This window comes from Ixodes scapularis, unplaced genomic scaffold (genome assembly GCF_016920785.2).
Source record: "Ixodes scapularis isolate PalLabHiFi unplaced genomic scaffold, ASM1692078v2 ptg000658l_1__unscaffolded, whole genome shotgun sequence".
NCBI lineage: Eukaryota > Metazoa > Arthropoda > Arachnida > Ixodida > Ixodidae > Ixodes > Ixodes scapularis.
The window spans coordinates 403,600-416,158 of record NW_024610018.1 but is presented as its reverse complement, the minus strand read 5'-3'; the positions used below and the strand labels follow the sequence as shown (position 1 = coordinate 416,158).

General features: G+C 42.7%; 1 protein-coding gene across 1 annotated transcript in view; it reads left to right on the top strand.

Annotated features, from left to right (window-relative positions):
- The window catches only part of LOC120848537 (SPRY domain-containing protein 3-like), a 30,130-nt gene extending 28,921 nt beyond the window's left edge, over positions 1 to 1,209 (top strand). Inside the window, exon 10 of the mRNA XM_040220531.2 lies at positions 931 to 1,209. Coding sequence (XP_040076465.1) covers positions 931 to 1,065 — 135 coding nt within the window. The 3' untranslated portion in view covers positions 1,066 to 1,209. The remainder of the gene's footprint in view (positions 1 to 930) is intronic.
- The last annotated feature ends 11,350 nt before the right edge of the window (positions 1,210 to 12,559 follow it).

Below are 12,559 nucleotides of genomic sequence, written 5' to 3'. Positions count from 1 at the left end.
GTTCTGCATTATATACGCATTTGAGCATTTGACCGCAACGCCTTCTTTTCTATAAACACTAAGCCAATGGATGCAAAGTTTAACGCAATTATATACGCTTTTGACCGCAGCGCCCTCTCCTGTATAGATGTTGAGCGGCTACCTGCAACGTTTCATCCATGACAGAAACCCCATCTCTTGAGTTCCTACCACATCTCAGAGCCCCCTACTCGTCCTGCAGTCATGGCCGAGTGGTTAAGGCGATGGACTAGAAATCCATTGGGGTTCGAATCCTGTCCGCTGCGCAAACATATTTTTTTTTTTTTTAATACAGATGGGATGGCAGTTGATGTGAGCATGGACGCCGGACGGACAGGGCTAGACCCTAAGGAGCTTTGCCCCGAAAAAATCATATATATAATAGTACAAGTAAAAACACTTAAGCATGAAAAAACTACTTGAAGTAGTTTTTTTCATGCTTAGGTGTTTTTACTTGTACTGTTATGTATATGATATTTTTCTTTCGCTTTCTCCAATGTTCCTTCTCTCCTCTGGTTTCTCTAAAAACGTTTTGCAACTGTATTTTCTGCACACTTGAAGAAGGGAAGTCTCTTCCCGAAATGTTGTGTAATAAAGCCTCTACTGCTGTTCAAACATCTTTCTACGTCTTGTAATCAGTTGGGTATGTGATTTACTGCCCACTTGGTACCATTTCTGCCGTCACACTTCAGTGTAGCCAGTAGGGGCTCTTGGTTTCGCGAAACACAATAAAAATAAAACTCTAAAACTTAATAACATAAAAAAAAAATTTTTTTTTTATTACAAATTAAGGGGCATTGGTACAGTTGTGTCTATCGGTGTGCTGAGCCATTTTTGAGGCAAATTAGCGACCATAAAATAAAATCGCTGGAGTACTTCTTTAAAACCGACCCACTGCTTCTCCCCCCGCAGGTGTTCTTCACGCACAACGGCGTCAACGTGGGTCGGCGGGAAGTGGCGCTTCCCCGCGGCGGTCTCTACCCGACGGTGGGGATGCTCAGCCGGAAGGAGAAAGTGAAGGTGGACCTGCACCCTCTCACGGGCTGAGCGCCGCCCGCCTCCGCCGACTCTCCGGCGCCACCGTCTCCGCTCCGAACTGTTGGGGGTGGGACCGATCACTCCAGCGAGAGCCTTTTGGTTTTGTGGGACTTTTCGAAGACACCCTTCCTATAAACATAAACTGAACTCCCAGAAACTTTTTTTTTTTTTAAGTGCTCGGATGGGGCTAGTCACATAAGCTACGTCCGGAGCGTGGGTTATTGTACGAGCTGCCGAATTTCTTTGACCGTCGCTGCCACTAGGTAAAGTGAATTTCCTGATTGAGCACTACTTTAGCAGATCTAAGCCACTCGCTGGTGCGTAGCTGCGTGCCAAGCATTTTCTCGTGTGCGCGTTATTGTTTACGAGGCCCGGAAACTTCCGTACCGGTTTACCGCATCGATGTCGAGACTGCGAGGGGTTACTATGCTGCCATCCGGGCACCGCCTTTTGGTGCTTGATGCGGAGGGGGCGCAGTTGGCGAACGTCGCAATGAAAAAGTGCAACGTCCCAAGCTCGAGGCGCAGGTTTAACGAGTTCGGATGTCGTCATTTTGCTCCGTCGGAGGTGTCTGTAACATTTCTGAGGAAAGGAAAGGCATTTCCCGCAATTTCGGGTGACTGACGACTATGTTCTTAAGCACCGAGGTGGCTTGATTGCCGTTCCTTTGAAGCTTAGCTTGTTTTGTGGCACGAGATATGTGCACGTCACAAAAAGCTTCCCGACAAAAAAAAAAAAAAAAAAAAAGATTTAGTGCTATGTTTATGTACCTTGTAAGTCTCTTTTTGAGTTAGGAGTGATTATGATACCAGCTTCTTTTATGTTGCACTCAAAAATAACTTTTTTCTCTTTTTTCGAGGAAAGTTTGCTTTGGGAAGTATAGATTCTATCCAGGTACTTCCTTAAGCAGGGAAACAACCCAAAAAAATACATTTCTGCCAAAAAGGTTGATTTGAAAAATGCCATATTTACATCCACCAACATCTAGAGAGTATTCCCAAAAAGTTTTATTAGTCTACTTGCATAGTTAGTTTTTATAAATTATTTTCAGTCCACTAATGCTAAAGCACGCAGGCACTACTCACACATATAAAGAAAGGTAGAGGTTAGAGCGCTTTGAACATATTTTTCTCAGTTCAGCTTTTTGGCAGCAAATCCAACCTTAAAAAAAAAACATTGTTTCAATATGAAACTATCGAAAGACTTAATATTTGCGGCTTATATGCCGAAATTTTATGGAGCCGGTTACTATGAAATTAGATTTCGCATTTTCAATCCTTGAGGTTGCCCCAGAACTGCATTTCCCTATAGCGAAGATTTCGCAGTATGCACGGGATGAAATGTACATTCTATGAGAAACGGTCGTTTATAACTTTGCCAAACGTTTTCGAACTAGTGAAGAAAGAAAGATGTGCAAGGAAAAGTAAGAAATACAGTCGACTCTCGTTTAATTCAAACTTGCGGAAAATTCAAAGTAACATGCAGGTCCCATCCTATGTGTCTCTATGGAAGGAAACTCCCGGTAATTCAAACTTTGCTTTATTCAAACAAATTTTCGGCCCCCCTCAAGTTTGAATTAACGAGATTCGACTGTACATGGAACTCGCAAGTGTTTGATTAGCCGGTAGGTGGTGCCACCCCGTTCTGTCATCATGGGAAATCGCGAGAGGTTTTAACAAACCCTGTCGTAAGCAGTTGCAAATGTGTGAATCAGCCTTTACTCAAAGTTTATTCTTTATTTATACGTGTTCGTCGTAACAGACAACATCAGGTTTCAGTGCCAACTGCGTCTCAAAGCCAACTACAGTGGAGGGTATTTTTCGTCACATAAAGCGGAGTTTCTCCAACTCTGTCGCGTCAAGGAATGGCGATCTCTCTCAATTGAGAGCCAAGGTACCCCTCCCGGTCTCGACGTTGACGCGGTGCAGTAGCGCCGAAGTTTATGAGCCTAAACATCAATGCGTGTCATTGGAAGCGTCCGACACATTGTTACGCATCGATCGATGGCTCGGATTAGCTGCAGTAGTGCTTAAGCTGAAAGAACACTTCACTAAAGGACATGGACGGCCGAGGGTAGCTCCTGAATTCCTAGCACCCCCGTTTGAGAACCCATGTCATAGAGTATCGGCACGATTCTGTCGTAATACGGTATTTTTTGGACTATAGTCCGCGAATTGTGTGCATTTAGAAGTTTACGTTTTAACGCGATAGCGTTAAGGAGCTCGTGAAGCAGAAAAGTCGGTAGCGTGACAAGAAAATTGCGGACGCGAAAATCCTGATTGGTCGATAGTGTCACGACGTCTCAGCCACACGACCTCGGGCGGGAATTTCAAACAAAGCTCACTTGAAACGCGACGTCACGCATGGAATGAAGTGATTGAAAGATGCGACATGTAATGCAAATTAAAGGTCACTGCATGTCTAAAATGATATCACTTTATAAAGTAATTCATTTGCCTTAAAAAAAAATGGAATAATTTTAGGCGGAATTTCATCCCACGACCCTTCGGTTGGGAGTCAAACACGTTACTGACTTGGCCACTGTGTTCACCGCACTTCCTGTTTACCGGCAAGAAGAGCATGAGAAGCGAATGAGAAGGCAATGCAAACGCGGCCCGATAACGCTATCGTGTTCCACTTTTACAGGCGAAGCTTAAGTTTCCTTTAAGTTTTTGTGTGGTGCAGACTCTCTACTAGTGAACTATACTTTGTTTTTTTTAGGTTGTTCTTCGTGACAAGGTGCGACAGATTTTGTGAAAATATGTTAATTAGGATTTAAGTGCGATGAGAGCTTCTTTGTGAGCTAGTGTAGCGGGCATTTGTTGAGGTTTGCTGCGAAAAATATTTTTATGTGCAGACAAGGCATATGAAGAACATTGTTCCTATAGTATAAGGAAAAACCTTCCCAGACTACACCGGGACTATAGTCCAAAAAGTACTGTGCTAGACAATACTAAACCTGTCAATGATTAGCTTTTGGTGTGTTATACATGCCGAAATTCAGGAGCGCCACTTTCTCCGCTTAGAAAGATGAGAAAAAATACCTTTTATTACCAATCGCAGGGAGTGTGTTGAACTTGGATGTAGTTTTTATTCTAGCTTTTTACGAGGCGATTATTTGTAGCTACTGAATTATAACCGAGAAGAATTTCAGCTTTATTGGGGGAGGCACTTTTAGCAATTATTTGACGGCACGCAACTACGAGACGTTTCTGGCATCCTGTGATTAAGTCTCGAGGCTTCCTTTTCTCTTTGGAACGATGTACAAATACGCTTATAAATGAAGACGTTGCGTGATGTGTGTGAATAGTAGAAGTAATGCGAGACTATAAACTGCCAACTGTAAATATTTATTGGCGTCAAGGCAGCGTGCACATATTTGCGAGCCTTTGGTACTGTTAAGAGGAGCGTAGTCATAGTCACAACACCCCCGGTAGTTTTTCTCTCTCGTTGGCTGCCGCGAGAAAGCTTCAAATGTGGCGTGGCTAAGCCTGGCCTCTTTCATTGCTGGCGTGCAGCAGTTTTCAATTCCAGCTTGACACTCCGTTTTGGTGTCTCTTCAACGACTTGTGAATGATGCATTTCATCTGAGCGCGCTGCTGTTGTAACTGTTACGATGTGGCGGGATGGCGGAATGCGTGTTTTCTACGAAAACATACTGTATAGTGCCGACACCCATACAAGCGAGGAACGCTAGTATTCCGTATGTTAGTTATTTGCATATGTTTTCAGTAACGACCCTTGAGATTAATGATATGTCTAGTATACCCGTTTTCACCTCAACTATTGTAGTAAAGAAAGTCCTGCTTGTCGCAGAGCATTACTGATTTCCCCCTTTATGTAGAGAATTAAGATGTATGTAGGTGAATTGTAGATTAGGTATATGTTATCTTATCTTATTAAAGGAACACTGACACCCCCAAAATTTTTTTTCATTTCAAGAAATGAAAAAAATTATTTTTTTTCATTTCTTGCCAGGTGATTCAATATGGTTTCGGAATACTACCCAATTAATATTTTGGTACAGAGTCGCATATTTTTTTATCAAGCCAAAAGATGCAACTGCTCGAAACCGAAACCCCCGCACTGCACGGAGAAGTGGAGAGGAGAGAGGTAGTGGCAGAAGTCATGTAACTACACCCCACCGTGCGATTTTTTAAAAAATTTTTTGCACGTAGCTGACGAAATGCGTTGCATTTTGTCAGCCTCTTTGCCGTGCGATTCCTTTGCAGTTATGTTTGTTCCGCTCACTGTTCTGTACTTCAAGACGAGTTGTTTTGTACATTTAAGTGTTGGTAATTAGTAGCGAGTGCCCGTGGTGAATTCCCGTGATTGGCTCCGAAAAGAATACACCCAAGATGTTGCGTGAAGAGCTGTATCACACGTCCTGCATCTGAAAGTGGCATTGTGCGGCAAAGTGCACAAGTTTCCGAAAAATCAACGGATCGGGATCAATGGCTGGCTGCACTTCCCGTAGAACAGTTACGCGAAGCTCGGAAAGCGGACGCTACACAATTCATATGCTCCTTGCTTTTTGTGGGAAGTGACTACATTGAGTTTGCAGGTATCAAAAATAGAATCCCATGCCATTTAGTTCAGCGACGTGTCGTCCACAACAAATGTTTTTTTTCAGTGATAATTGTAAAAAAAGAAATGTAAACATCGCAAAATGTTTGACAAAACAAAAAATGGCATGCTTACACTAGGGATTGAACCCGTGCCCACTGCGTGTAAAGCGGACGTCTTTCCACTGAGCTACTGAAGGAACTCTTTCGTTCGTAGTAATGCAGCCGGTCGACTGTATGTCGGAAAGTTTGCTGCCGATTTTCCTCCAGTATACATTCACTCCCGGCTTGAAGTCAGGCAGCACCACGCATAGGCCACATTCGCACCTAGTAAAGAAACCGTACGCGTGCGTATATAAATCGAAGTATGCACTTCGGGCTTGACGTTTGAACGAGCGATGTCTTCGGTTACGAGAAGGGGCGACGGCTCCGTGCCGTCTTCGTGCAATTGGCTTGCTGGTCGGGCGTGTTGTACGGGATGAATATCAGTTCTTTTGATCAGTCCAAAATTTCTCTTTCGAAGGAAGGCAGAATTCGCCGGTACCGTGAACGACAGTTCTGAAGTAGAGGTCCCACGCCTGTCGTCCGCTCCCATCCGCTAGTCCCACGTTACGCGAACCGACGCCATGTGGAGAATTATGCAGTGAACGCGCAGAATGCTTCCGGTTGTCTGTGCTCCCCCTTTTTTTTTTTTTTTTTCAATCAACATATTTGCAGCTTTTTGGAAGCCACAAAAAATGGGTTTCATATTTTTTTCTATTTTTAATATTGACTGTGTGCCTTCAATGATCTATGACTTTTATTAAATTTGGTGGTCGTGTCTAAACCTTTGAAAACGGCCCGTGACCATGGAAAAGAGAGTGAGTCTCGATCGGCGGTTTTCAGGAAAAAAGAAACTGAATTTCGAGCCGCAAATTCTGTTCTGGGTAGTTGGGCTCTCATATGTCACGTATAACTAAAAACCTCGGCGAGCATAAATACTCTGTCAGTGTCCCTTTAAGACATACACGTTCCAGACGCCAAAGGCATCACTTTTTCCTTCGACAACCAAATCTTGTAAGAACTAGGTACTTCGCTCCACATATGAACAGTGTGCAAAACTTGCTTATTCCTTGATGTGAAAACGGGTATAGCTACTTCAGATTGACATCATTTTTTTCTTTTTGAAAGCACTTCTGTGTTGCTTATTTTTTGGAAGGGTGGGAAATTAAAACTGTAAATAGATTTTACTAGTTTCTTACTTTGCTTAATGTTATAGTGAACGAAGCAGTTTTGTCAACACCCAATCCGGGGCTTGACCTTAACTGATTGCAAAATCGGCACATTGCTAACGAACTAGGTACTAACTTCTCCTTGTGTGTAATATATAGATAATAGGATTGCTAGTCAAGATACTGTAACCACGTTTCTGCATCTGCTTCATATTGAAATGTTGAATCATTGTGGTCTAACACAGACGATTGAACACTTTTGTTTAACCAGGTGTTGTGGTACTTTGGGGGAAAAAAACCACAACATCATAGTGACGTAAAGAGAGTTCCGCACGGTCACCAGTCTGTCTGTGCTTATAAGCAGTGAAAGATATTTCCTTCACGGTGGAAATGGATGTGTGGCCATTGTAGGCATTAATGCGTGGCTGGTTCGTGATGCTATGCATAGCTTCTTTTCTCGGAAGAATTACCGCAGCACCGACTGTCATAAAACACATAGCAAGTCGGGCTTCCTGATTGCAAAAACTTTGGGCAGCTATATCAGATATGCAGGCTTTATTTTTATTTTTAAAATGAATACTATGTCTGTATTGCTTTGTCATCATAACTACAGCTTTCATTTTTATCTTGGTTAGGGCCTCAAAGTCACTCAATAATTGTGTTGCATATATTTAGCCGGCGGGAAATAATTCAGCCCTAAATCTGTGTGCCTCTGCCCTTGATGTGAAGTTTTGTCAGCACAGTACGGAATTTGTGGCATGTGAGGCAGGCATTTAACCCATGATCCCTGGGTTCAGTCACTGAGAGATTTTATATAAAGGGATGATAAGAAATCTGAAACTCTGCCAAACTTGGTTATCACAGCAACAACTAAGCAAAGATTACTGTCCTACTCAGTCAGCAGTGTTTGCTTATCTTCCGCCATAGCTAACTCGCCCCGTTTTCGCGGAGATCACCATTTACCCTAACACCATGATTACTAAAAGTGGGCCATCTTTCAGTGTTCTGAAAAAAGTAGCAAATCAAGCCAAAAATAGGGGGCGAGTTACTTTTCGGGGGTGGGACATCTCTCCAGGATATTTCACTGTAGTAGATATTGATGCAACTTTTTTTTAGAAGTACTTGGCACGATTGCAGAATGCTTATAAAAATAATTAAGTAGGCTTCTAAAAATAACTGGCTTTTCTACTTGAATTTTATTTTTTTCTTAACACAGAAACTAGCAAAAGTGCTCTCCTAGTGCATTGCATTGTCGCATACAGTGTTTTTCTTGTTTAGTTTTTAAGATTCGGAATCATTAATAAACGAGAAACCCTGCAAGCCACTTACTTTTTTTTCTAGGTCAGTTTATTAACCTTTTTCACGACTCAGACAAAAGCTCTTGCCGAAGAAACAAACTAAATCTTTTTTTCTTTTTTTTTTGCCAAACTGCAAAACGGCAAAACCTGCATGCCTGAAATGGCTGCCGTTGGAGCTCAGCCCAAGGGTGGAGAAATAGGAGATATAATAATTGATAACAGCGTGTAAACATGACACAGGTTCTAACCCAAAAAAGCGAGTCTCAAACCAATAGTGGACATTTCATCGAGGTTCTTAGTTTCGAGACATCTTCTCGAAATTAGGGTAGGGCGGGTGTTTCAGGCAGATTTTTAGATACAGCGTGGCCCGTCGAATTTTAAGCATTTGTCTTTTCGATGTTGGGAAGACCTTTTAATGCCATGGGTGCGCAACAACTAGTGCTTTTCTTTTTGTGCCGCCGGAACCGCAAGTGCCTTGTTAGCTTTGGTCAGAGTGCTTCTCGGTGGTTTGCCGTGCAATCTCTAGATTGTTCTTAACTAGAGTGAGGTTTTTCTCTCGGGTGGCTTCAGCCGTGCTTGTCGAGCGTAACAAATGGATCCAATTCATTTTACCGCTGCAGAGTTTAGTCCTTGCTATTTGTGACCACTTGTAGCTAGGGTTTCGTTTTTGTGGAGTTTACGTTTCTTCGAATCGGTGCTGTTTCTTCTATGCTTTTCTCTGCAGATTCATTGTTTTTCGGTGTCGATTTCTAATGTCGGGCAAAAAATTTGCATTTGTCGGGGCCCACATTGAAGAAAATAGGATTCCACAACCTGCAGGGAACGTGCACACAATCTTGAATACTCGGTAAACGACCCAGTACCGACAACAAGAAAAATACATAAGAGGTGTGGCTCCAAAGCAGACGTGTGGGTTGTGTTCTGGGACAATGCAAAACAAAGCTGTAAATAAGAGATACTCTTTGCGTGAAGCTCGGGTTTTTCTTATTCGAGGGCAGCTTCAATTCGGGGTTTCTCGGTTTTCCCCGATTTTGAAGAGACTGGGGTTGGGGGGGGGGGGGGGGGGGGCAATTTTTGGGGTTTATCGGTATTTACCGAAAACACGGAAACCATACCAAGCGGTTGTCTTCATTCTTTCACCTGTCACCTCCCCGGCTTTCGGCAAAATACCATCGTGAAGCGGGTGATACGAAAGGTACAAATAACAATTACGTCGTGCCAGATGTTGGTGTAGTTTTTTTTGTTTTTTTTTCGAAGGTATCGAAGGAAAAAAGTTATAATATTTTGGCACAATTGCTTGCGCCATTTTTACATCTCCGTATTTATTGCTAGCCTTTCTGCACGTTTGATCTGTCCAAGGACACATTATGATGAGGCATTTGTACAGACTTGCCCTAATAGCTTTGGGGTTACCCAAAAATACCTCATTAAACAGCCTACGGTAAACCTTCTTGGGCCTGACGCCGAGAACTCGAGAAATGCAGGATGTGGCTTATTGTGGCGAAAGCCTTGTATGTTTCATTGTTCAGTCGACCTTCAAAGTCCTTGAGCGAAAACATGTCAGCGACTCGAAAGGTTTGAAAACCAGCGACACGAAAGCTACCAAAACGTTTACGTGACGTCTGCGAATTTTAATATTCCTTCGAGAATACTTTTCGCTCTCGTCCCTCGGCTAGCTTTGAACCAGCAACCTTTCGTTCAGTAGTCTGACATTGCACCCCTCCACCACGACGGAGGTGTACCGCGACATTTGTAACTCGAGTCTGTCTTTAATGCATTGGCGCTTGGGCTTTCGCCTTCAAGTCGTCTTACGGATAACATAAGAGACCCTGTGAATTTTTATTACGTTTGCACTTCTTGCTTTGGGATTTGTTCTACGGCCATTGCCCCAATCTGACCGGCCTGCCCTGGCAGATAGGTTGCCCTGAACTTGCCACAGCATGCTTTTCTTGAGTTGTCTGTTACCAGAGTAGTGCTACTATGGCTTTGGAAGTATTTCAGCTGCTCAGTGGGAACAATAGTATGCGCTTCCACCTTGTCCGAGTAGTCCTTGCCCCAAACGTGCATTGTTTGGAGCCGCCAGACGGTACCGCAGAATTTGTTCCGTTTTATTCAACGGATTATGAAGTGCTTATGTGAAATTCCCCATATTTTATTTAGAGAAGGAAGGCTACCGGTGCAATAACATTTTAGGTTTTGCTGTAGCTTTTTTATTTTTTATTTATTTATTTTTTTTTCGGTGCACTCTATTTTAGTTTTCCTTTGGCGGAGGATGTGCGTCGACCGCAGTAAACTATGACACATCAAAGTTGCTGGGTGTTCTCGCATAACAAAGTCGAAGACGCAAATAGTACCAATGTAGCACCAACAGGATAGAATGCTCACGGTATCCAGCGGCTTCCCTCTTGAGGAAAACCATGCGCAGATTGTGTCGCAGCACGATTGAGCAATAGCCTTTTTTTTCTCTTACAATTCAAATAATATCCTCTTTACCGCCATAGTTACTGACAATGAGAACCGTAGGGGGGCACTTCGGTTGGTCCCGCCTCGGGCGTGACCTTCCCAACTTCTTTACGGCATCTCGTGCACTTCGACCAGGCGCGCGCAGCTAAAGCATGGTGGAAGGAAAAAAGCGCATGCTGGAGGCTGGGCGCTCATGTCCTGCCCTCCTCATTCTGTTACTATAGTGTAGTAAAAAGTAAAGTGCAAGAAACTGCCAATGTTACGTTTGCACTGCACCACGTAGTGTGCAGCCACACTTTTTGCTAGACTGTAGGAGCGAATTATAATGCAGGGAAACGCCAAAGCGTAATAGCACCATGTGAACTGAAAATATATTGTGCATAGATGTATTTGCTCCAGTTGCGTTCATAATACAGACTATGCCTCCAGGGTTGGTTACCAAGTAATGCGCGTGTTCCAGACGACTGTCAATACTACCCGATTTGATGCGGTACCTTCGGCATTTCTGCTTGTGTCAGCCTGTTCTTACCCTCATCCTTTACCATATATATTTGGGGACGAGTGCTCACGTTCATTGTCGCTCGATTCGCAAGTTGCATTCTGATGCACCACTGCTTCGGTGGTTTGTTTGGTTTGCTCGTCGTTCGTTGGCCTGTTCCAGAAATGTGCTGCTACCTATGCAAACACCTGAGCAGGTGTAAATAACTTGTAGTGTTCCAGCTAGAGTGTGCCAACGTAGGAGGTTGTAAAAAAAATACATGTTTTACCAACACTGGAGTTCTTCATTCATAAGTTTTAAATGAAATTGTTTGTGTCATCTTGTCTGAAAAGAAAACAAAAAGCATGTTTTTGAATGCATTCACATCCTGTTAGTGGAATGTCCATCTGGATGACATATTATTAAGTTAATTGGGTGTTTATGCTTCATCCAAACCGTTTCATTGGGCACAGGTTCTGTTTACGTCTACTTAAGCAGGACACGATTGTATTGAAGTAATTGATCTGCAAATAAATTTATCGAATTTATGAGCAAAACCTCATCCCTCTCAGTCTGTCATGCACCGCTTCTATAGAGAACGGTTTTGTGAGAAATTCTTTGACGAAAACATCCTCTGCATTTGAACAATGTTTTGTCGGCATGATGTGCACCCAAGGGTCTGTAGCAAGGTCATCATTTCTAGTCCCAACGATTGGTTACTGCTGCATTTGCAGCATATGGTTGCTGCCATGTTTCTAAGTGTCAATAAACGGATTGTTACCTTCTGTTGTTTGTTCGTCACTGGCTGCGCAGGAGACGCTTGAAGCAGATTTTGCGAAGAACGTTGCCGACATGCCATCGGAGCATCTGCCATTTTCTTTCTTCTAATGACTGTTCACTTATGCTTGAATGAATATAAATGAACAGTAAAATGGGTAGCATGCATATGTTAACCACGGTTTTCAGTTTTTCATGTTGTAAATTTCTTTTTCAAACATAAAAAAAAGTTTGGTTAGCAAAAAAAAAAAAAATCAATTTATTGGTACTTATTTCCACATTACAAGTCGGTGTTAAATGGAAGTCAGTGTTAAAAAACGGTGACAGAGCATTAGAAACATGCAAACATTTGTCCTGTCTGCGCATTTCTTCTGCTCCGTTCGTGTTTTTTGCACCGTTCCTACACTGTGATCAATGAATATCAAGTAGCCTAACTCTCAACGTTACTTATTGGTACTTATTTACCTGGAGCCACAGAATCGAATAAAACGGAAAAATAAATGGGCAAGTGAATAAGGAAACATGCAGCACTATAAAAAAAAAAAGTGCTTGCTTTTCTTTGGATGCACAATCCTTTTGATCATAGTCCACAGTATCTACATGCTGACTAATGCTTCATTTTTCTATCAAAGTATGTATGTATAATGTTTATTAGTAACATCTCCTCGACGTATTGCTATATTCTTCACAAACATTGGTTCTTGATCTCTA